The sequence below is a fragment of the Siniperca chuatsi genome, linkage group LG21, assembly GCF_020085105.1.
Source record: "Siniperca chuatsi isolate FFG_IHB_CAS linkage group LG21, ASM2008510v1, whole genome shotgun sequence".
NCBI lineage: Eukaryota > Metazoa > Chordata > Actinopteri > Centrarchiformes > Sinipercidae > Siniperca > Siniperca chuatsi.
Window position 1 is genome coordinate 3,247,390 of NC_058062.1, and position 26,761 is coordinate 3,274,150.

Sequence of the window (26,761 nt, forward strand, 5' to 3'; positions counted from 1 at the left end):
CATTCGTCATTTGATTTGCCTCGGGTCTGTATAGGTATTGGGTGTGTGTATGGCTTGGCTGGGCAATACCTTGTGTCTCTAACCCACAAACTTGGAGTCCAGTACTCCACTGTTCTCAGTGGAGTACTGGAGGCAACCACAGAATAACTCAGCTTTTGATTTGGCATGTAGTCGTTCAAATCAAATAATCTCTCAGTAACGGCAGACTCCGACAGGACAGGGCAATACGGCCAGTCTGTCTGGCGGTTTCACCAGTTTCCCATCATTCCTCAGCTGCAGACAGCCACCAGCACCGGCCGTTTTGTTGTATTAATCTTTGGCGACGTTTGTCACACTTGACCCGCGTGTACTATGCATGACCTGTAACCACAACGGATAAGAAAAGTGCTATGTTCTCGATACTGAAACGATTGTCTGATTAATCATTTAGTCAAATGACAAAAAATAATCAACATCTGAACAATCTGAGAATGCGTAGCTTTTCTATACCTCAAATCATTATATACTCAATCTCTTTGTTTGTTTGTTTTTTTTTAACTGTTCAGACAAAAAAATGCAGATTGACGATGACACCCGACGCTCTGGGAATTTTCAAAAGGCATTTCATATACTAAACAATTAATGGATTAATGCATTGTATTTTATAAGCTGATCATATTGTTTTGTATGTAAAAACCAGGGCTGCATGATATGGTAAAAAAATAAAAAATCATATTGCAATTATTTTGACAGAAATTACCTCTGTGATATGATTCAAGATTAGTAGGAATGATCATTTTTGCATCACACTTTTCATTTTCACTGAAACAACTATTAAAATTATGATCATGTGACATTTTTGGGGTCTGTACCAAACAACCACGTTTTCTTACGTCTGGAGAACAAGATTTGTAGGCTGGGGCGTCTCCGCAGCACATTATAATGCTGTTTTGTCACACATTTGACCTTTGTCAAAAAATTGCAGCTTACGATTTGGATAATGCACTTGGCCATATTGCGATTTTGATAATATTTCGAATAACTGTGCAGCACTAGTAAAAACCAAAACTGCAAAATCAGTAGTAACTATAACTGTCAAATAAATGTAGTGGAATAAGTACAATATTTCCCAATGAAATGTAGTGGAGTCGCAGTGTAAAGTAGCATAAAATGGAAATATTCCACTAAAGTGCAAATATACCAAAATTGTACTTAGGTGCAGTACTTGAGTAAATATAAGTAGTCACAGTATATTCCACTACTGGTGAGGAAAGTGGTGCAGGAGAAGCTCATTTTAAAGCATTGTTATTGTTCTGCTGAAGAGACTAAATGAACAAGAAAGTCTGCAGCACCTTTCAACACACAGACACCCCTCTCCCTCTTTCACCACCTCTGTATTTCCACACTCTTAAAAACACTGTCACACAGCCTGACTAACTGACAGAAGTTATCATTACACAAAGCACTCGATTCCATAATTTATAGAGATCCCATCCCAGTCATGTGGAATTCTCCCAAAATAAATTCAAGTAAACACTTACGCGACAAAGAGGCACTCACAGTGGCCTGGTATGCATAAACAGTATGAACAGTGTGACAGTGTAATCCCCCCCAGTCCAACACACACACACACACTTATACCCAACAACCCAGCCCAGCACTGACTTCAGGCCGAGGTTGGAATTGAGCCTAAACCCCCTCCTCAACCCCAGCGCCGATACACCAACCCCGACACCCCCCAACCCCACACCTGACTCCTGGCAAAATAAGCCAGACTCCAATCCATCTTCTATCGCAATAACACACACCCCAAACCATGTTGTTTTGAAGAGCATTCAGCAAGTTCATCTCCAGGGATGTTTTTGTTTTTTTCCCCAGGACATCTTATTGTTTTAGCAACACAAGATGCTGTAAATCAATCAGCGCTTTGCTTAACTCTGGCCTTTTTTTAAAAGCCAGAAATAAGCTTTTTCCATGATGCATTGTTGAAAGTAAGCAACTGATACAAAGGATGCAACCAAAGACATGATTAGGGAAGTATAGGAACTTATTTTACTTACCTTTTCATTTGCAGAAAAGATTTTACTTACCTTTTTGCAGGCAGACAATAATCTTTATAACATAAATTAATAGAACAAAAGAAAGAAAATATTGTCAAAAAAGGTCCTCTGTACAGAGAAGTACACATTAGTGCTTCTCATAACGGTTATATTTTGTTTTTTTATTGCTTTATGATGGCTCCATACCAAACTAGAGGCAATAATTTACCCACTTGTTTAGTTTCTGCTTTATCATTGGCCAGAATCCAGGCTGCATGTTGACTAATATGGGCATTTAAAGGCCAATACTGATACTGATATTTAATTTTCTCTGTTTGTATTTGTGTTTGGACTCCTCTCCACCTTGAGGATTGTAACCAAGCGGGGCTGGTTGAGTTTAAAACGCCTGGCATGGTTGCTATTCAATTTCAAAGGGAATGTTTAGAAACCTGATCCGACCCTCCAGCAAGCATACCTTCTACACCCACGTCTCCCTCACCCCTCATTCTAAATCACTCCACTGGAGCAGTGTAAACAAACTTCAGTTTGCTCTCTGATATTGAGAGGTTAAGACAAGCGGCAATCCTCCACTATGACAACACGGCCTCAGACAGACGATGTCATCTGTCTTACCTCACTCTCCATCCATCACTACGCCGGAGTCGACATGTCTGACAGTCCCACTCTCGCTTTTCTCGCTGGCACAGGCCTCCACATCTGTCACATTTTCCTCCAAGCTTACTTTTATTACACCACATGAACTCCGCCTCCTTCCCTCTGAATTCACGGACACCTGAAGGGCAAGCAGGCAGAGAGAAAACCTATTGATTAGTCATGGTATCTGATGTCATCCTGGCTTCATAAACACTTTTTCAATGAGAGCAATGTCAGAGCCATATTGTACAAAAAATAATAATTTGAAGCTTCTACTTGGACACATAAAATGTCAAAGTATGAACAAAAAAAAAGTATATATGAAGTAACTGAATGAATAACGAGTGAAAATCATAAGTGCTTCATTAATTTATTGGGTTTGTAAGTCAGTTCCGCAAATGAAGTTTTTATGTTAAAAATGTTATAATAAACATTTCAACTAACTATATTTATTGAATAATTTGAATTTAGGTAACTGAAAAGTTTGGAGCTTGGGTCAGAGCTTGTTTTCCGAGGACAGAGTGGACCGAGGTTTGATAATATCAACTTTTCAACTGCTTTTCTCAGCTCCCAGGAGGCTATTTGAAAGGGTGAGCTAGTTAAAATTTTATTAAAAGAGCTATAACGTACAAGCACACCCAAGATACTTTCATTCCGGTGCATGTCCATGCACTAAATTTAAAACTTATTAAATGAGTTTACAAGCACCAAATATAGTGATTTCAAAATAAGAGTAATATTTTCACTTCCTCCTTCCTTGTCAGCTCAGTTTTGGATAACCACAGTGGATTTATTGCTATTTAGGGAGGTCAGACAAGCGTGTAAGAGTTTCTTAGTATTGGCGAGAAAAATGGATGGATGGAAATAATACAATACAATCTTCGTGAAAGTCCTAATATGTTGTTCAAAAGTCAAAAATTACACCAAGATTTCTGCTTTTCAATACTAGGTAGAAATGCCATCAACTGTAGCCCAGTTGACACTAGAGCTTTGGTCCATGGAGCCAATAAGTAGTACCACAGTTAAGTCCTGGTAGAGCAGTAAGATGTTCTTGGACATAAGGAACTATACTGTCTATCTAACATACAGTTAAAAAGTAGCAATCGGGCCTAGTGTTGTGTAAATGGCAACGTGCAGTTGCATAACATTAGCATAGCTGTGTCTCCGGATGACATCACAGAAGGGGAAGTGTTTAAAGATTAAAAAAAATGAAAGGACCTAAAACTGAGCCTTGAGGCACACCAAATGATATGTCTCACTTCTGTCATACGCCAAACCACAAATACTCTGCTAGCCAGTTAGGAATCTATCTAGAAGATTTGTAGGATTAAATGTCTCAATGATTATCAAGCTGTACCACTTACATTCATTTTTATTACCCACACTAGCGGTGTGGCTCTCGGGATGACAATGTTGGTCAATCACTTTGTTCCAGAGTGAAATACTGACAAATACTGGATGGACGGCCATGATGATTTATGACCAAATACCTGAAAAACTGATAACATTCCCATCAGCCTCAGCTGTACTTTGTGTTTAGTGCTAATTAGCAAATGTTAGCATGCTAACACACTAAATTAAGATGATGAACATGTTAAACATTATACCTGCTAAACATCTGCAAGTTAGCATGCTGACATTAGCATTTTCCTCAAAGCACCACTGTGCAGCCTCGAACAGCCTAACTGTTCACTAACTAATTTACAGATGTTATGCTGTAAATCAAGGTTTTTAACAGTGTAAAGCTCAGACATCTAACATGTTTGTTGCTTAACAACAACACTAATGATTAAGCAATAATACAATGTGATAAAGCACTATTAAATAGCAAAGAGAACAGGAGAAAGTCAAATAAAAAGTAAGAAAGAAGGTAGTACGACAAAGAGTTATTGTACAAAAGCAGTTTTTGACATGAAAACCTGTTTCTCTTCCAGCGAGCAGTTTCTTTTGACACCCACAGGGCAGGAATAAGGAGGAATCTCCCTCTGCTGTGAAACTGAGGTAACAAAGTCAAACTGTATCTACCAGACAGAAGGTGCCAGCGGGAAGTTTGCCCCTCTGATCTTTGTATAATCTGCTCTGGGGAAGACACAGCTACTTTCCTTACCGCCTTCAAAGGCTCCTCTCCTTAACTTTCAGCCTCACATCCTAATCTGATTGAGGAGGAGAGAAAATATTGACTATTTCACAGGACAAGGCAGTGTAAATATTTGAAACCATTGCTATGATACACTAGTGGAAATGGAGCTCAAATATTGACAATTTAACCAAATAATTTAGAAACAACAATGTAAAATGTAGCTTTTTAAAAAGCATTTCAACAGATAAGTTACAGGTTCGTTCAATGACAGTTTTAGGAGTTTAATGTCAAGTTGTTCTGCTAAGACATCTGCAAACCAAGTTAGAAAATCATATCCATACACATCTTACCAAGATTTGACATTTACAAACACTGCATTAATTTCCCCCAAACTGGGGTCCTTTGATCAAGCCACATAAAACTACATAAAGCCAATGGCACCAGGAGAGGCGTGCTGATAAATCAGCGGCAGGCCGCGAACAAGGCCCGGTGCCGGCGGACCTGTATGCAACAGGACAAGTCTATCGGTGAATTTCACAGGTCATTACTCTGGCTCCAGCCATCGCAGCCTCCAGTGGCTCTGGAGACGGCCAGCTTTTTCTCAGAGACAACAGCTTACTGGGCTTTGTGCTAGCTAAACAAGCGTGTCTGTCTCACAGCAGTAGATTAATGTTTAGATAGAGGGTTTGCTCCTCGGGGAGACCTGTAAAGGAGCCATCCTTCAACCTTTGGAGGCCATTACACAATAACAAAAAAACAAAATCTGAAAGAGGGGCTCATTGACTGAACCCTGTCCTCTGGGGCTACACAGACAGAGGTAGACAGAGGAAGAGATTTCTGAATTAAGTCTCACCAAAGAGAGGAGGGATACATTTCCTGAAAACCAGAGTGAGCACATAAAAACTGCTTTTTATGCTCTGCAAGATCAAACAGAGCTGACAGCTGATGGATGTAAATGACCAGAAACAAGTATAAAAAGAGAACCGCCATCTAGGGCTGCAGCTAATTATTTTCATGATTGATGAATCTTTCAAGTATTTTCTAGATTAATCAATGAACCGTTTTGTCTATAAAATGCTCATTATAATTTCCCTATGGGGACAACTTCAAAATTTTTTTTTTTTATTCGACAAGCAGTCCAAAACTCAAAGATATTCAATTGACTATTATATATGATGAAGAAAAGCAGCAAATCCTCACGTTGGAGAAGCTGAAACCAGAAAATGTTTTGCTTGAAAAATGACCGAAAGGATCAACCGATTATCAAGATAGTTGCCAATTAATTTCAGACAATCGACCAATCGATTAATCATTGCAGCTCTGCAGCCGTGGCTTCTCATTGCTGTGTGGGTCATAATGCAGCTTAAAGAGCATTTTCATTGAGTGTCATCTGTGAGAAGTTGTGTGTGGTAAACACACAAAGCCTCAGCCCTTCACATGAATGACAGTAAACACCCCCCACACACACACACACACACCCCTGAGGAGAAAGGGGTCACACAAACACAGCATCTGACTGGCTCTTAATTTGTTTAAAGCAGCCCATTCAAACAGGATCATCAACAGAGAGAAAATCTCGTTTCCAAGGCTGTCGCCATGGCTCGAGCCGTGTTGTTTAGGAAGGAGATCAGGACGCTGCTGACGACTCAGCTGACTTCCAGCACACACAGCTTCACAGAGGCGCCAGGTTGTAATTAACACTTTGCAGATTACGTTTACAGGACCAACATGGTCTGCCTGAGTTTTATTACCGCTTGGGTTGTACTTCTGCCCTCCAGGGATACAAAACACTCTCTGTTTGACGTTGGCCTCTCCTGTGTGAGAACGTTTGACAGGTTTTGATCGTGGCTGTTCACTGTTCTTCAGAGATAATGAGAATCTCCCCTTGCTTCTGCCAGTTTTCCAGCTATGACTGGATGAAGACACATGCCGCAGTGTGACAATATTAATCTATTTCTGTTCCCCTATCTGCAGCTTTCATTCATTTATTTGAGCTCATGCTGTTGGTCTAACAGTCTTATTAGAGGAGCAGTGAAACTAATCCATTTCTTGGCAGTAGGCGGCAGACAGCTGGGCAGCGAGGATTCGCAACAAAGTGGCTGATATAATTGCAGTGTAATCATTTTCATGCAGCTCCTCGGCTTCTTCATAGATGGCAAGCGGTGTTTCAAGGCAACATTCTATGATAATAAAGCATCCATTAACATGCCAGTGACCTCAAAATATGAGGGCCAAGTCATTCAGCTTTCATCAAACATGCCATTTAGAGCAGATTCCTCAGAGCCAGTACAAAGGAATTGTCTTCAAACACACACAGCAATGCATAGTATTTAAAACATTTAAATGTAAGGTGTTAAAAACACCTTCTGTCGATGGTCCCAAAAGCTTTTTTGATCAGATATTTTGAGGAAATATCCTGATTTACCATGTCAAAAGTGTTCAAACAGATTCCTTAGGTCCAAATATATCAAAGCTTAGCTAATGCCCAGTGCTAATATTAGCCCTAGTTAACATGCTGAGCACTTGTGCTTATTAATCATGGCACAGCAGTGTGGCAGTTTGCACTCTGTGTCTATCATCACTGAGACAAGCAGAGGAGGAACTGAATGACTTAACACATTCAGTGCAGCTGTGGAAAACATCTGCACACATCTGTACCACTAGATGGCAGATATCCCCTGAAATACTCTTCAATGCAGTTACGTACTGTTCAGAACACAGCAGCTGTCATTAATATTCCTTCACTGACAATTTAAAACTGATGGCTTCCAGTCGTGTCAGAAAAAAAATTTCACCCGTTAAAAATAAATGTGGACATTTATCTGAAGTTCAAACCCAAAACAAGACATGCTTCAAATACTGAATCAACATGCAGCAAATTACCACAGAAGCCTGTCAACAACTAACTGTGGCAAATACTACTGAGAGAGTTTGTTATAGATCAGAATACAGAGAGGTGTCAGTCTCGATGGAAAAAGCCTGGGTTTCCCATTTATCTCCCCAAACCACACTCATGTGTCTTAAACACTTCACACTGAATTAAAGTGAAGTGGAAACCCGTTCTCCAGACTAGCAGCACTTCTTTCCACTCCATGGCTGGGTGATAAATCTGTAGTCTTCCATCCTCTGCCGCCTGCCTCCCTTGTTCCTCTTTTTTATAAGCTTTCTTCTCTCTCTGTTCAGGCAGCAGTAGGTTGTTTTGCTTACAAAATAGGTCAAGGAAAAGACTGAAGACCAGAGGCTTTGTGAGTTTGGATCTGCAGCACAATTGAGGAAATCAGCACAAGAAAATGTCCTTGAACAAGGCACAGTTCCAGTGAAGATACTTAGGGGAAACAACAGGTATCTCACATTTGTAAATGTGTATGAATGCAAAGTGCAGCTATACAAATGACCTATCTACGTGTTATTTCTATGTCGTGTCATTCCATGGTTTGGGACAGGGATCCTTTAATGAAAGATTATGTGATCTTTAGGCTTTGTATCGAAGAAGTTAAAGGTCCAGTGTGGAGGATTTAGTGGCATCTAGTGGTGAAATTGCAGTTTGCAACCATTTGAATACCGCTCGCCTCGCCCTCCCCTTCCAAGCGTGTAGGAGAAACTACGGTGGCTGCAAAATTCGCGAAAAAGGCAAACGGCCCAATCTAAAGCCAATGTTTGGTTCGTCTATTCTGAGCTACTGTAGAAACATGGAGGTGCAACATGGCGACCTCCGTGGAAGGGGACCCGCTCCCTCTGTAGATATAAAGGGCTTATTCTAAGGTAACGAAAACACAACAATTCTTATTTTCAGATGTTTATACACTAATTAAAACATACTTACAAATATTCAAATCCATTTCTACCAATAGCTCCTCCTAAATGTTACACACCAGACCTTTAAAGGAATAGTTCAAGATTTTGGAAAATGCACTTATTCACTTTCCTTCCGAGAGTTAGATGAGAAAATGGTATCCCTAAAATCTGTGTGTCAAGTAGATTATTTTAGCGTAGCATAACATTGGAAGCAGGGCGAAACAGTTAGCCTGGCTCCCTCCAAAGTAAAAGAAAAATGCTTACCAACACCTAAAGCTCACTAATTAACATGCTGTATCTTGTTTGTTTAACTAGTACACAAACAGAAATGTAAAAATGCCAATTTGTGGTTTTAGGAGGAGTTACATGCTGGAATCATTTCGTGACAAACAATAACTATGGAAATGCCTGTAAAACCAAATCTATGTACTGTGAGTATTAGACCCTCCAGGTAAAATGTGAGATACTTGTCGGTCAGGTTTTCCTTTTCAGTAAATGAGACATACACAACAAAGAAATGTATCTTTGTGACAGACAAATTTGCTTAAATCTCACTGCTGAAATCTGGGATTATGCCTGAAGTAGGGACCCATCCTGCCCATAAAACATACAGTAGTTACGTGACATGTTTGTGCAGCACCTTGACAGAATGCAATTATATCAGCAACCCACAGGCGTGTTAATGATGGTGCTCTGTCATCAGGATGGAGACGTAAAGTTGGTTCAGTCTCAGTTTCTGGTGCTTGAGGGCTTTTACTCCCAATAACCTTTGTGTTTTATGAACTTTTGGGAATCCTTCTCATGAGCAAGGCTGCCAAAACTGTCATTCTCAGATAATCTCAGGTTGTCACATTCATATTCTCTTTCTCACTCTGTGACGACCACATGGTGAAACTATCAGGAGAGATGTCTTAACAAGGTCCTATGTCCTCTGGACGTTTCTGGTCAACTTAGGACATTTTTGTTTTTTTACTTCTTCTTTCCCCTCTTCACTTTTTGTTGCAACATTATCTCCAGCCCCTGCAGCAAAACAGCACTGAGTTAGAGTAGACTGTCAGCATCATGAGGTATGGCAGCAAGCTGTGAAAAACTTGAACTCTGAAAATGTCTACTTAAAGTTCCACTGGTCAAGATCATGGGTCTTAGTAGAAAACATGACTAACTATGCCAAGAAAGCCATGCTGGGTAATCACAGCCCAAAGGATGATATGCAAGCTAGCAAAAGGCCCATGCTGCCAAGCAAGCACAGCTACTACCCTGTCTCAAAGTTAAGCAAAGGATACATTTTAAGCAAAGCTTTAGTCCTTCATACAGCATCCATCCTACCAGAGCAGGACTCCTGGCAGACCTGGACATGATACAAAGATGTAGAATGTGGCTGCCAACACACAGAGTAGTGATGCTTCTCAAGCTCCCACATATCAAGCATTCTAAATTCCTGTATAACCAAGTTGAACGTCTTTGAACAACACTTGGAGTGTATCCATGTAATGTTCAACACCCAAAGAAAAGAGAGAAAGATTCAGCTAAGCCTATCCAGGAAAGCTGCCAAACGTATCCCCAATTTCCCAAACCAGACACCCCGCCCCCTATCATCCTAATGCTGCCAGGAGTCCCAATTATTGTGAATTGTCCTGAACGATCCTGAACCAAAACTTCTGGCCAAGGATGACGACCTTGAAGGGATAGTTCAGGTTTTTTGAAGTGGGGCTGTATGAGGTACTTATCCATAGCGTACTGCTGTGGACAGGGTCAGCAGCAGAACATATTTTAAGTGGCTAAAATACGTTCTGCTGCTGACCGTCCACAGCAATACATTGCTTAGTTTCCATGCAATTTCCGTTACAAATCTCTACTTCTCCAAACTGGGGGAGTGTCGACCACTATCTACTGTAGGTTATACACTGCCTATGGATAAGTACGTCATACAGCCTCACTTCAAAAATCCCGAACTATCCCTTTAAGACAAGATTCTAGTTACAAAACAAATCCAGCAAGATAGGAAGCTTCCAGCTTCCTCCTGGCTATTTGGTTGCTTCCCCATGTTTCTTTCTTACTAATATTACTTCCTGTTTTTTTTTTTTTTTCTTTTTTACCAACGGTAGAGAATGAAAGAATCTTGGGTGAAAGAGCAACAAGAAGCAATCTCTGGCCGGATTCAAACCAACGCCGTGGTTACATCATTGACATAAATGACAGGAATGTCTGTTGAATGTTGTTAAAGGAATTTGTTGCATAATTATTATATTATACATCATTATTGAAAAAAAAATGAATGACTGACCATTAATTACACATTACACCAACTTACGTTTGCAAATCTAGAATTGTGTAAAACTCTGTCCAAACCCATATTGAGCAATGTGACTATCAAATAATGAATCATAAAATTTTTATCATTCTGCAACCATCCTGTGTGCACCTCCTTTGCACCCAGAGTTTCTTCCAATATCATGTTGTTGTTGGTATCAAGTCAATATCGAATGGTATTTTAGGAACCAGAAAAAATATCAACAGAGCAACACTCCTTGGTATTACTTTCTGTTATTGTCAGTGAGAGGCTAAATCAAAATGAGGTGGACCTGGAAACAATTTGCAGAGATCCTGCAGTATGTCTGAGAATCTCACAGACCTCCAGAAATGATCCTTTTAGATAGTTAACATCTGATCAAATCATGGCCAAGTGTGAAGAGAGTGAATTAATAAATATCCTTAGGCGGCTTGTTTAGTTCTGCAAGATGACAGAACGATAGGAAAGACACTTGGCATGCACTCGGGAACGGGTAAACCTGAATATGCTCGAGGCTTGAGAAGTGCCAGTGGATGGGGGGGGAGGCAAGGAGGGGGTGCTTGAGAGAAATAGGGAGACATGGGAGAGGAATGATGGACGGCTCACACGCCAGCCATTGTGAGAAAATTATAGCAAGGTGCCACCAACTGAGGCAGTGTGGCAGCCGGCCAAAGCCCCGGGAGAACAAAGGCCCAGGATCCCTGTGTGTGAGTGAGTGCCGGCCTGCCCGCAGAGCCCCAAACCTTCATATTTACATGCGACGCTCAAGAGTTAATTGCAGTGAATTCCTGTGCTGGGTGCAAAGTGGGGGCTGTTGTTGCTTTATTTTACATAACAAACACACTGTTTCTACTCATTCCTCTCTGTTTCCAAGGAACTTGAACCAAAGATGCAAAAAAGCTTTGAGGTCTTGCAAATCAACTGCGAGACAAAACCTTTCACCCAAAATGAACAAATGATTAATTATTGCTTGTTTTTTATAGTTATGTGATTTTTAAAAAGCAATTTTGAACATTTTATCATAAAGACGAATATGGTGAGAAAACAAATGGAAGCAGTAGGTTAATACCCGCTAATATTTCGTTTATACATTCAGGGTTATTATGGAGCTTTCGTCTTATAAACTACATTGGTGGCTCCCTGAGGAAAACATGAAAGTTCCACACATTCCTCCAATTACCCTGTTACCCTGTTTGGGAAAAGATTTGTATTTGATTCAGCTTCTCAGGAAATGTTCATGTGTGCGTTTTCAGCTGCAGGAGAGCTAAGAGGCCCCTTTAACAAACCAGACCTCATCCTCACAGTAGTTGATGGACAAAAGCCAAAATGTGTCAGGGTTGCTACAGTTCCTGATCTTTCGTAAACGAACAGTGCCCTCTCGACTCTCTAGACTTGGCAGAGCTGGCCCGTGCACATCAAAGTAGGGTCTGACCTTGCATACCAGATGAGGTTTGGATTAATGAGCTCTGGACATCAAACAGCAGGATCACCCCCCACAAGTCATCAAACCCAGCTCGGTAAAATTTACAGCGGAGAAAAATGCTGGAAAAAAATCAACATCAACCTTGCCACGGATCTCAGTTTGAACATCGTGACCAGGACGGGGAGCAGCAGCAGAGAGGATATTTCAAAAGCCTCCAATTATCTGATGTGTGGGAGAGCACAATGAACTGGGCCACATGCCAAACAGCATCCTTTACCAAACAAATAAAACTTTTGACAGGACGTGTCTGCCTTTCAGAGGACTGCACACCAACAAACTGTTCATGTGGCAAATGCTTCTCATATTCAGTGCTCACCACTTTCTGTAACTTAATTTAACATATAACATTCATACTTATATAAGAAAAAGCAACTCCACAGTGAAAATACCAGACATAACCATTTCATACTGGTTGAAGGTAAATATATTGAAAGGTACTGAAATTAAAACCTGTCTACCCAAAAGGACATTCCCCTCTTAATTTTCTAGCTAGTTAGCAATTTATCCCAGAAACCTTTCACCAGATATCAATGGGATTTGGTACAAAGTCAGGCCATGGACCAAGGAACAAGTGATTAGGTTTTGTTGCAGATCCTTAAAGTAAAAGGATTTCTTAAAGCGTGAGTTTGCCTGAAACAAATTTTGTATGACGTGCTGTCCCACCACGTCTGAAGGCAAAAGTGTTTAGAGCTGTTTCCAACGGCCACACTCAAAGGTGGGGTGAAAAGACCCAAAGTCATGAAGGGTGGTGAGACGTGATAATCTTTCAAATAACAGTGCAAGGTTACTGTACCTATCACTGTTAGGCCTTTTACTGAATTGGGTGGTAAAACATTTTGTTCTACAGCCTTGGTGGAGCTATGGCCTCTCAGTGTTGTCTGATTAAGCAGATACTTTGGAGTACTTTGATTACAACTACAGTACATGAAGCAGAAAATGCACTCAAATAACTGTCAAATAGCTAGGGCTGCGATTTTCATTATTGACTAATCTGCCAATTATTTGGCTTTTTTTTTTTTTTACTATTTTTGCTTGAAAAATGACTGAAATGATTCTTTGATTATCAAAACAATACATTTTCTGTTGATCAGCTAATCGACTAATCGTTTCAGCTCTACAAATAATTAATGGGACCGACCGCCCAACAGAGCACAACGGCTGACTGCGAGCTTGGTGTTTCAGAGCCCTTAAACTGGTTATGGCACCCGATATTCTGCCGTCACTATGTGTGTAGGTGCACAGCTATGCAGTGAGCTAAACACATTTCCAATAAAGGTCGAAGACAGGAGTTGGCTTTGAGAACAGTGTTGGACAACAGATTCAATGACAGTGATTACAAATCAGAAAGAGATGAGAGTTAGGCCAAAGGTATAATCTAGTAAAAGTACACATCGAGTCCACATGAGTAAAAGTAAAAAGAGTAAAACACGTAACAGTTAGCCCAACAGTAAATTAATTACTTACAGTGTTGTACTAGCAACACATTAGCATCAGTCAGCTAGCCAGTATAATGGCTAGCTTGGTTAGGAGAAACTGATTGCAGAAAAACTAAATGACAACACAGCTATAGTAAAAGAGTACCTACAGATAATGCAGATAAAACAGGAATTTGGGGAGTAGATAAAAGATACTTGTGAATATTTGCTCGGTCACAGATCTGACAAAATGTCAGATGTAACAATGTAAAAACAAACAGTTAAACAGTAAAAGCCCCATAGAGTAACTGTATCTTAACATGAAGATCAAGGGGAGGCTTATTTTTCAAAATAAAAGGCCCAATGGTCAATGTATGATAACAGAAAGCTATTCATAAGGGACTGCTATGGAACTGTGCCAGTCGTGATTGCTACTAGCAACAGAAGACCCAACTGAAATAAACTGCTGGTGGCAGAACACCCGAAGGTCACACTCCACACGAGTACAAGCATAAAAACTTTCTATTTGACAATAAACAAAAAAAAACGGAGGGAAAAAATGAGGCTTTAACCCAGCGACAGGTTCATATCTGAGCTGTGTGAACAACAGAAACAGCTGTTCCCTGTTCCACCGGGAGTGAACACCTGCCTTCATTCAGGGACGTTTCCCTGAGGCCTCTGCTACAGCCACAGATGGACATCTGGACAGTGAATGAAAGCAACTACTTTATATTTGATCATATTGACAGATGTACGCGGACAAATCACTCAGGTCATTAAAGCAGGGTTTGTCTTCACTGACAAGCTGTGAAAAACTACTGAAAGTTAAAATAGGTCAGATTTAGAATCAAATCGAAAGGTTTAATTACCAGGAGTCACATGTGAAACAAAATGTTACATTTGTGCATGCTTGTGTCGTAGAAAAGGTTTCAGTCGTAGTCATCTGGACACTGTTTTCAGAATCAAGACGTTTCGGCTCCCATCCGGAAGTCATTCTCAATTGTGAAAAACGGTCTGAGAACTCAGAAATTTAAGCTACTCATGCTTGGTCAACATCTTTTTTCATCTTTCTCAATGATGTCAATGCGGGAACACAACAGACAGTTTCAAACAGTGTGCTTCATTTGAAGCCTAAATATTTTGGAAATGTATAAAGATGTTATACCCCACTCACCCGAAGCCCACAGTTTTATAAACCAACTGAAGAAATCATTCAACCACTCATGAACAACTGTCAAGACAGAAAATAAATATTAATCTACTGGCTTGACTCCCTAGGTTTTGTTTAAATGTATAATGTAAAATGCCTGTACATTCTGTACATACAGAAACATTTTATTGTTGTTTCTTGAGTTACGATTTTTGGTCAAAACAAACCAAAGAAAGTTTTTATGTCTGCGTTATTTCATCTTAAGGAAACTGTCTCATGTCTGGATTAGTCTGTTGTTGCTGATTTAATAAACACAGATCCCAGAGATTAAGCTCGACACAGTATCTAAATGTAGGATCTTGTCTAGAAATTTCAGAGATTCTGAACAAAGCTTTTTCGAACAACATGAGTTTGTTGACATTTTTCTTTGGAATAATGAACCATTATTACCACCAAGATTGTTTTTAAATATATAAAACAAAAGAAGAGGGTCATTCCTTTTAAATTACATTTTTGAAAATAAAAATACATCTTTGAATCAGTCCCTAAGTTGGCTTTTTAAGTTTATATGATATATTTTATATGGAATGTGTCTCACAACAGAACGGTTTCTCTTGCCAGTCAAAACTTTCTCTGGCCTACCAGCATTATGAAGATCAAAAGGTACTTTTCAGCTTTCATCACTGCATAAAAGCACAAAACTTTGTGTATCATTTTATTATAGCGTTGTGGTCCAACTAAAGTGGTGAACACGTATTTAGAGCTTTCAAACCTGATCATTACAGCACATCCTTTCATGTGCTGAACTGTTTAACAGCATTATTTGAAATTTGTCATTTTCGTTAAGTAAACATCACTCGGCAGTCTGACTCTAACAAACTAAACCTGCACGCTCGGCTTGTTAATGTATTCATAATGAACGTGCCACAAAGGCTACCTTTGGCCTATTAATGAGCCAGTCAAAGTTATTAAAACTAATTTTATCATTGTTAATGAAAAATGAACGACTTGTGTTTGATATTGTTGGCAAAACTAACAAGGATAAGTTTTCTTTGATCAGGAAAATATCTGAACCCTGTAGGAGAATTTAATCAGCAACAAAGTTTTGGCTTCAGAATATCTCCATAGAAAAAAAGAAAGTTGATTAAGTTGGGGGGGGGGGTTGAGAAGCAATAAAAATGAGCCCATACCCAAAGAGATCATTAAGTAAATGGATTACTGGTGGCTAAAAGCATTACACTGTTGGGTATCTCAGACTGCAGAGATCTTGCGGACAGCCGAGGCTGACGAGCGCCACGCTGAGCGACGACGCTGAGAGCTGAGGGCCAGCTCAGAAGTGACGAAGGGCATTAGCAGCCCTGCATCCTCCAGTCTGCAGCTGGTATTAGCAGGCACCGAGCGCTCTGTCAACACGTATTACTCCACACATAAATCATCTGACCGGCGTCAGCAGTTTGCCTGCACTACAGCAGGAACACTGAGGGAAAGATAGATAGAAACTTTAAAGGAATAACTGGTGTTTCTCAGATGTGATAAGAAACAAGAGGCACAATCTTGAGAATATGGTAAGTATCTTCATAGAAAAGATACTGAAAGGTTTACAGTGAGCTGAATACACAAGGAAATAGAAATACACTGGGCCTTAATCAGCCCTTAATCCTTGACTATGACACACAAAACCTGAAATAGGTGGATATCCACAGAGCTTGTCAACTGTGAAGCCGGACCATCATGAGCTTTACGCAACAGTATCATGGAAAAGACAAGAGGATCACTGTCAAACACTGAGGATCCAACACACATCCATACATCAAAGGCTATTTATTGTGTTTGTTTAAGCTGTATAGTGGAGATCTTCGCCCTTATGTTGCTATCCGGTGACAAGTACAGGGATTTGTCTGCTGCATGTGTACGTGCAGTGCTGGCTCTGAGGCTAAGGAGCATCATTATGGACTAAACACAACTAAAATAAAACACAGGCTTTCTGGTGCCCCACAGTCTGCCCAACTGAGGCTCTGGAAGAACAGAGGGAGGGGGAGTTGTCTGTAGTCAGCGAGAAAGAGAAGCAGCTACGCAAAGCTCAGACGATTAGAGCAACTAATTTATTGAAAACTATTATTTTTTACTCCTTAAATTCTACACGACCTACCAATGGCTCCATCTTTATAAACATGTTGTTTCATGTTGATCGGCCAACTTTGTTCAAACCCACAGTACTTTACTTCAGATTTCAGGGGAAGAACCCAAAGTTTCCAAAATCAGAAAAATGTCTAATAAAATAATGCACAAGACATCTACAATATTTCCTTTTGATGTGATGGTGCAGCCATTAACAATATGGCATCATGTGCCTTTACTCAAGTGTAGGAACCAGCTGATACAGAATATACAGTATATGTGATGCTGGTATAACTGTGGAAAACACTTTCTTTCTAAATTTAAAAGAAACATGAAGAGTTCAAGAGTTTAAGAGGTTAATTGTCATCGTCAGATTCAGAGTCAGTAGAAATGGCTATTATGTGGTGGTAGTAAAATGAGAGGAAGGTACCTGCCAAGATGTGAGGCAATCACTGATGTTTGGAGCCAAAGAATGTGCGTTACACAGCGGTGGAAGACGTATTCAGATCTCTTACTTCTGGAAAAGCAGCACTACCACACTGTGAAAGTACAAAATTACAAGTCCTGCATTCAGTTTCAATTGAATGACTGAATATTTCTAGGAAAATATACTTATATATCAAAATTGACAAGCACGACAGACATGTATTGTTACATATTGTAATATTAATGATTCATTACTGTGTAAACAGCAGTTCAATGTTGCAGCTGGAGGAGGTGGAGCTAATTTTAACGATGTCATACCCTGTTGGGTAGTTTAATCAGTGGTGGAGAGTAACTAAGTAAGTACTGTAAATAAGCACAATTTTGAGATACTTTTTGCTACTTTATACTTCCACGCCACGACATTTCAGAGGAGAGAAGTACTGCACTTTCACCTCCACTATATTTATTTGACAGCTGTAGTTACCAGTTACTTTGCAGATTAACATTTTACATACATCAGTTTAGAAAACATGATGCATTGCTATAGGTTCAACCACCCAACAGTATTTAAAGTAGTTGAATCAGCTCCACCTCCACCAGCTACAACATTAAAATTCTGCTTGCACGTTTATGCAACATTATAACGGGGCGGCTGTGGCTTAGAGGTAGAGTGGGTCGTCCTCTAATTGTCAGATCGGCGGTTCGAGTGTGAGTGTGTGTGCATGATTAGTTCCACTCTGATGGGCATTTGGCACCTTGTGTGTTGCCATGTAGTGTGTAAAAGTGCTTTGAGTGGTCAGAAGACTAGAAAGGCGCTATACAGACCATTTATAATAATCCAATAATTTCCCTGACAGGGGACATTGTGCTAGTTAATGAGTACTTTTACTTTTGATACTCTAAGTCCATTTAGCTGATAATACTTCTGTAGTTTTACTTAAGTAAGAATTTAAATTCAGGACTATTTCTATCATTTTTATTGTTGGTATCTCTACTTTACTTACTGTAAATAAAGTATATGGATACTTCCTCCACCACTAATTTCAATCTATAACGCTATCATATAAAAGTTCTTGTTCTTTTTCTGTTATCATTATTTTGTTTCCATCTTTGCTAAGTGCTCATTGTCGCGGCGTTTCTGGACTCCGCTGCAATGGATCACTTGTCAAGCCGTCAATCAGTTAAGTTTGAATTTCTCTAAGTGTAACTCTTGTCTTTATCTGCCATTTTCCCACAGGGAAGACCAACCAACCACCAGGGATTTAGGCTTTAATGAACAGCCTATTGGTTGTTTTCTACCATTGATTTAATTCAAATATATTATATTTGAATGCTTTCACAGATTCTGGAAGACAGACATGTGGAGCATCAGCCTCTGCTTCTCTCACTGGAGTAGAAACCCAGCTCCTCTCAGCTCAGCTCCTGCTGGGCTGCAAATGGGGAGGAGGGGTTGTGCAGATGAAAGAATGAGAACTGTTAGCAGCTGCTGATTCCTTCAATCACCGAATCTCTGCTCCTTCCTTTATCAGCATGTAATGGGTCTGATGTATGACAGAGTTTTATAGTGATAAGATAGTGTTGGTTAACTGGAGGCCAAGAGAGAACTGCTGACCACATGTTGTCTATAAATCAAAAATGGACATTGGATTATTGTCTAATAAATGCAATATCCATCAGAAATATCTATTTAAAAACACCTTTAGTTCATTTAAATGATCTTGATTCTATAATACACATAAATTGTAATATGGACTAAACCAGACATCATGGTGCAGTATATAAGTGCTTGATTGTAAAAAGTATGTGATGCATAAAATGGTGTTAGCGTGAGAAATACACATTGTGCGCACTGTGGCAGGTGACTAAGGTATCCAATCGCTCAGACTGCGTATAAGTGATCAAAAGAAGGAAAAGAAAAGCATTTAAAGTCATTTCAGTGTCGTTTTATTGTACGAATATAAAGAATAAATAGCACATTTCCTTAATTTACAGGATAAAACAAGTCACCGATACATAGCCGTATCAATAATCCACGTTTAACTCTGAGGTCGATCTGCTTCATCCAAATATGGAAAACAGCAAGTCCTTACGTGGCTCTACTATGCGTCTTATCTCCATAAATACAAAATATATAACCAATATTCTCCACAAATAAAGTAGACTCTGGTTACAAATAATACTGACTTTGTACAGGGAGCTATATATAACTGCATGGCACCGCATATACAGAAAATACATTCCTACACTCGGTAGTGCACGTGAAAAGTGAATCACAAAAATATTGAGCTTCTAATTCATTTTTAGAGTCTTTTTAACTTGAACAGGAGCATTTGCAGTCTGTGATGATCGGGTACTGCACCGATATCCACGCACATTTGAGTCCCCCTTTCCTCTGCACGCATCTCCATCTCAGTATCGTCAGGTGGGTCGAGTTCGCAGGTTTACACACCATCCCCTCCGGAACCGAACACGACCTTTTGCTGACGCAGTTGCCCACCCGCACGAATCGCGGCCAGAACCTGTTGCCCAAGTCGGTCCACGTGTACACGACCGGGCAGAAGGAGTACGCCCACAGCCACTGCTGCAGCCGCCGCTTCAGTTTCTTACTGGGCTTGTGCTTCTTGCCGAACTGGACGTCGAAATCCAGCGCTCGGATTTCTTTCGGCAGTACTCCACCGGGCTTTTGGATCTCAAAGTCATCGAGCTCATCGTTCCCGGTGTATTTGTCCTCCACGGGCGGTAAAACGGACAAAAAGCGGCTGTCAAAGTCTCCCAGGACGCTCTTCAGTTCGGTCTCGTTAAGGTCCCGCTCCTTGGGGTCGAAGACGGGGTCTGGGTCCTCTTTTAATTCCACAAGCGGCAGACTGTCACTCGGGATGGGGCGGAGAAGGTAGTAGTGCTGACAAAACCCCCTGTCCATCAGAAGTCCGAGGGAGAGCACCAGCAGATACATGGCTACACACTGCTGAGACTGATCCATGTCAGACGGTCCAGTGGTCTGATCAGTGCGCACAGGGAGCTGCTAAAGGGCCACTTTCTTGTGCGCAATTACGCGTGAGCCGTATCCAAACACCTTCAGTGTCCCTTAAAATTCACTTTCCCATGATGAAAATCCGTGACAGAAATAAAAAGTTCGCCCGTTGCAGCATCAGTGGAAACTATTTTTTATGACCAACTGCATGACAAAGCTCAGATCTCTCCTCGGGCTCCGTGCGCGCGGGCTCGGCATGATGCTCGCGTTGTCTCCTCCACAGAAAAGCGCTGAGCGTCACCCGCGACCTCCGTTATATTCTCCACACGGAGTGTGACGTAATTCGTGCGCCCCTCTTTGAATGTGGGTTTGTTGTCTAGGAGGAGATCCCCAATACCTCCTTCTTCCACCGCACTGAAGGGGGGTGGTGGAGGGGGAGGCGGGGGTTTGCAGGGAGAGGAGACGCCCCCTGTCGGTTTTCCAGACTTCCTTAAATTAGCCTGACAGTGGGAATGATTGTTGAAGTGTTTCATCTGGAGAATCCTTCTGCTGGGGCCTCAGTATAAAGCACCCAAAGGTTCCACCACAGAGGCTCGGCAGCCTCCCACAACATCCAAAACGTAACTTGAAACAGTAACTGTACATTTACTGAAGCACTTAAGTAGAATTCTGAGGCACTTCCATTTCCTTTCCAGCAAATCCATTTTATGATACTTTATACTACAGTTCTCCACTGCCTTTGACTGCTATATTTACCAATTACTTTGCAAATTACGATGTTAAATACAAAACCTATGATAAATTTATAAATGTAATAGTTGTTGTTTATAGTTAAAAATAGCTCCCTTTTTTACCAGCTACAACATTAACATTAATGCTGCTTACATGTCAATGCATCAGAAATAATAATCCAATAACAGCTATATATTAATGTAACACTGACAGTGGCCATTCTGCTGCACATTGAGTACTTTTACTTTTGATACTTTAAGTACATTTTTCTGATAATAATACTTACATACTTTTACTCAACTTTTTGAATTCAGGAGTTTTCCTACTAAGGAGTATTTTCACATTGTGGTATTACTACCTTAAAGGATTGGAAGGGTCGGAATATTTCTTTCATCACTGGTAAAAAAATAAATAAAAGAATGTAGTTTTGACAACAGGCTTCATTTGGTTCAGAGGTCCCAAAAGCTTTTACACCCCAGATCCACTTTGAGGATTTTTCAGGATCTCAAATCCTTCTTCTGTAACGGGGAACCTTTCTGGTCATTTAAAGTCAAATGTAACACTGATGAACACAGATTTAAACCAAAGGCAAGGGTCAGCAAAATCAGCTTGATGCCCACCTGATATGATTTTTATTTTTAGATGCAACTTGCAAATAAAAGTACAAAATCTGTACATCATTGATAAAAAGTACCATATAAATTTGGACAATCTTTGTCCCTCTGAACAAAGTATCACTGCAAAATACAATTTTCAGTTATGTTTGGACAATATTAGTCTACTTTGAGAATTGCCTTAACTGTGTTGATGATATGGAGGAGAGTTCAAAGAGGGTCATGTCTATTCAGAAATTTATTTTTCAAATAAAGCAAAAGCTGCAGAAATATCTAGCCATAATAATTTAAGTTACTCACAGATGGGTCAGTCATTAGAAACTCTTTATCTGAAATACTTGTAGAGATCCCAGAGTTCACAAAGATACAAAATATGTCGGATTGAATTTTGGGGAAATGCGTATAAAGTAATTCACTAGACAAGTAGAATATTTTAATTTGATGAAACTGTGACATTAAAAAAAATGGAGTCTGGGTTTTGAACGTTTTACTCAGTGTAAACATCATATAGCCAAGAGCTGAAACAAGCTGAACAGCATATATATGATACTGTCAGACAGTGTGGAATAAGATCCTCTTAGCAACCTGAAAGCTACAGAACAGGGGGAAACACAAAAGGAAAAGCTGTATGTTAAGGGTGAGATAAATTTCACTCGTTTCCAATTTGTTCACAAATTTCTTGATTTAAGTGTCATTTTTCTGAAAGTAGAGAGATCCACCTTGTTGCTTTTATTAAAGACCGCTTAAGAATCAAAGACGGCACACTGTACATGAAACGAGCGCAATTATATCACCCAATTAGCAGAACATTTCACTTATTTGAAGAAAGGCACAATTTACAGTCTGAATATGAGATTAGATGGACTGTTAAATACACTTTTTGCAGTGTATTTACTGCTTGTGTCCAACTCAAGTGGGACAATATTTCTGCCTATAACGGTGCCACAGCGAGCCTCTCAATAAAGCCGGCCAAATTAGCTCCCAAATAAACAACGCTCACTAAGCAGCAGCCATGGAAAGTATCACAATTTGCGAACCTGTCTAAACTCATGCTCAGAGAATCATTCTTTGAAAAATTATTTAATGGAAGAACTTAGCCAGCTGCTACATCAGCTATAAACCATCCGCTTTAGATAAATGCATCTCTGTTTCATTTTGAATGAGCTAATTCACACAAGCACTTGAGCACACGACTCATTTAGTTTACGGTCAAATGATGGTGAAAAGTCTGGAAAATGTCACCCTTATATTTTTCATCTGACCAGCACGTATCATAAACTATCACTCCCAAAAACACTTGACAGATAGGCTCAATCCAGCGCATTCACATGCATGATGCATGATTGGTGCAGAGTAAAATACTCACACATACAGACACATACAAACCGAATGTCAGCCTCTTAAAAAGCATTCAATGCACAAGAAATCACTGACGTTTGAAGCTTATTGCAATTAAAGATTAAGACCAATCACTTATTTTCTTTTTGACACATTAAATGAAGTTGTTGAACTTACTTGCTGTGTTTAATCACACACTTGAAGAATTTTCAAAATGAACTGGCATGTTAAATAATATTTCACACGCTGGAATATTTCATTTCTAATGTGGCTGCATGGTCCAAATATGGTTCTCATTAAGTGTCATCAGGATTGCCAGGCTCATTTAACGCTGAGTTGTTTTTGTTTCTTCTAATCCCTTCCTACTGTTTTACCACAGGAACATTTTGATAGTGAAATATTCCTCCTGAAAAAGACAGGCTACTTGAGACAGACGCCTGCTTAATTGAGGACAGTTCCCTTTGGCCAATAAACCGGCCGATGTAATGACCTTTTTGTGCGGGGTCTGGTTCTTAAGAATTTTAAACCTGCACTTAAGGATATGCGTTCAAAATGAATCTCCTTGTTTGAGCCGTGCACAGGTCATTGTAGCCTTCCCTGCTGATTTCTCATTTAGTGAGGAAAAGCAGACTTCTCTCTTGGCAGACACCTTCAGCACTGGTACCAAGAAAAGGCACGCTCAGGTAGAAACACTCACAACAGAAAGGACTCAATGATTCTGATAGCTTTCATCCATGCAAGAGCAAACCACAAAGACCTGAGACATTTAGAGAGTCTGCTTAAGGAGTCATTTCTTGAAACAAAATCATCCAAGCAGAGTTTTGAGGCTTGATATCCCATCTGCAGTGGCTCTGTGCAGAAGGTTATCAATGACAGAGAGCAGCTACAGTGTCATTCAGAAAACACAAAGCACCTTTCACACGCTTTATCTCCCTCTGTACGCTGTTTCACACCGTGTGCTAATTGAGGCCACATTGCCAAGCTGAATACACACAGACATGAAGTGGGTGCTATTCTGTTTACTCTGGCACTCGGGAGGTGTGCAATTTGCTAGTTTGTTTAGCACTTTTTTCCATTCCTCTGCAATCCAAGAGCACACAATCACAATAATCACTCCTGCTGTGAGCTTAATTAAAATTAATTGCTACTTCTGACCACTGACCATGAGTCGGATGGCAGATTTGCAAGTCACACTATTTTTGTCCTGTTTGAGAATTTAAGGACTTTGTTACCTACCTCTACCTCTTGTGTCTCATAAAGAAAATAATAAAACAAATTTAGGCTTGCATGAACCTGAAACATGAAAATGCAACTAGCGTCTGTTTAGCGACTGATTGTCTGAGATTTATGTCTGAAGTATTTCAGTCCACAAAAATCCATTGTAAAGGTCACATTTTACTCACACTTCTAACATTTATAAATAACAGTCTGATACAGGGTTGAATCCCGGACATTAAAGCCAATAAATTATAAATATTAAAGTCAGATAATATATTATTCAAATGAGCCTTTTATGTCAAATCTATATAGAGTCATCTTCAGGTTGTAGAGAACACTCATAAATATCTGTGGCTTTTAACAAGCACTATAATTAGCACATTTAGCTCATTTTTCCCACAGGTTGCAGAGCTGATGCTTAAAGCACCCAAAGCCTAGTGTGTGTTCCTTCCAATCCTCCATAAAAGTTTTCACAGACAGAAACTCTGCATCCAAACAAAGTCATTAAACCAAAATTCAGAACAAAGTACTCAGTGATTACTCAGGAGACTGAATTTGTAGTTAAGTAGACAGGTGACAGACGAGTTTATCAGTATAATATACATGAAAAAAGAAACAAACGTCCTCTTTGTTATTTTACGGATTCTTCAGGAGAAGTTGGAGGAAAAACATGTTTAATTTTTCTTATTTTTCTGCCTTCAAATAACCTGTCACCTACAAAACTAAAGCCCTGGAGAGATTACATGGTTGATTCCAATCTACACTGCTAGTCAGGTATTAAGAGTTACACAATTTAAAGTACAAGTACACAAACGGGTCAACTGGTGGCACTGTAACAAGTATTTTTACGTTTTGGCTCGTAACTCCTGAACTATGGCTTCTTTTAAATTTTTCCCCCTCAGACTCTTTGGCTCATTGTGCGTACTGATTTTCCTTTTTGCATAATTATTTTTCCAGTATTTTCACTTTTATTGAAAAAACCTTTTTTGCAAAGGTTGATCTAAATAAAATTTTACACAGTATATAGACTTCCCAGATTACAACTAATACCAAGAATTTTGATAACCCACATTATGTGGCTGTGATGTAAAATCACAATGGACACAAACAGGAAGTGAGGCCTACAGCCACATTCAGACAGACATCAGACCATGAAAAAATGCTGCCCCCTCATTCATTTCAATGGGACCTCTGCATTGACTCAGCAGGGGTGTCGACACAGAGGGCTCCAGCAAAAAACACAAAAGGCAACTTTTGCAAGCCGCTGCGGTGGGCAATTACGTGCAAACACACATTCCTGATGGATTCTGATGTTTACCTGCAATCGTCGCGACATAAGATAAAATGATGGCCGCTGTGATAACTTTCCATAGTTGTAAATTTTGAGTATTACAAACCGTTGTGCCGTGTTACACCTTCTGATAAGCCTTGAAACTCATGGATCTGTTACTCAAATTGGACTTCCCAGATCATATTTCGTCATCTCACTGGCACCTGAAGCAACACGCCCACCAACGCAGCCATTTATACCTTTTAACACAGGCGAGGGCTAGTGTATGGGATGGACTTTTGGTCTCACTCAAAAGCACCACCATCAGGATAATTTGCTACGGCAATTTCGGTTTTCTCTAGCAAGGCTGCCATCATGTTTACCAAAGTTTTGACAGCTCATATAACCTCTATATAGAGTCAAGAATCTAAGCTCAAAAGTGAACTTACTAATGATTCAGAGCTTTCAACCGAGTCTCAGTCTTCATTCAGCGAACGGAGCTGGCTCAGGGATTATCACATAACCAAACTGTACATTTTCAGTCATTTGACACCTCTGTAATACCTGGGTCCAGAACTGTAATAATTGTTTTTCCCAAAATGATTCGCGTTTCTTCTCACTGTTAAATTATTTTCCCATAGATGTGAACCCCATTAATGGCCACTTGCAGGTATAAACAGTATCAACTATAGTCAGCTTTAATTCAACAGGATCCTCATCGGCTTGCACTGGTCAAACCCTGGTAGGGACTAATACTCACAAGACCGCAGGAACACACAGCCACCATGCACTCTCTTCCTTTGCCATGTTGGCTTAAGAGCAAGTCCAGGTCAGCAGTTTTAGATCAACCTTTAATTTACTGGAATCAAAGTAAATACTTGTGCTCTTGATGGATGATTCAGCACTCCATCAACCCGCTGTGTGATATAAATGAAGCCTGACGACCAGCACAGACACAGAGCAGGCATCGGCTGCAGCTAGCGGGGCATTTAGTGTATTTCAGCACCCTGCCGAAGCTGAGGCGTTGATCCCCACATGGAGATCTGGCTGGATTCCTACAGATCATCAGAAGCCAAAGCTGCAGCCGTGCCAGAGGCTCCTGTGAATGAGTGAACAGGCCAGGAGTCAGAGCGTAGTGGTGGTGGTGGTGGGGGATGACGGGAGGTCGCGGCGTCTCCAGCCCCTACAA

The 26,761-nt window shown here is 40.2% G+C and overlaps 2 protein-coding genes across 2 annotated transcripts in view; both read right to left on the bottom strand.

Moving 5' to 3' along the window:
• The window catches only part of LOC122869088 (RNA binding protein fox-1 homolog 3-like), a 487,998-nt gene that overhangs the window by 429,370 nt on the left and 31,867 nt on the right, over nt 1-26,761 (bottom strand). The window contains exons 4-5 of the mRNA XM_044181675.1: nt 17,434-17,542; nt 2,652-2,811 (exon numbers count right to left, since the gene is read on the bottom strand). The gene's annotated coding sequence lies outside the window, so the exon portion shown is untranslated. The remainder of the gene's footprint in view (nt 1-2,651; nt 2,812-17,433; nt 17,543-26,761) is intronic.
• LOC122869089 (noggin-like) lies at nt 19,357-20,775 on the bottom strand. Its single transcript, XM_044181693.1, has one exon. The coding sequence runs from the start codon at nt 20,407-20,409 to the stop codon at nt 19,741-19,743; it is 669 nt and encodes a 222-aa protein (XP_044037628.1). The 5' UTR covers nt 20,410-20,775; the 3' UTR covers nt 19,357-19,740.

Coding starts and splice junctions, on each gene's coding strand:
- LOC122869089 (XM_044181693.1), bottom strand. CDS start 20,409: ATGGATCAGTCTCAGCAGTGTGTAGCCATGTATCTGCTGGTGCTCTCC.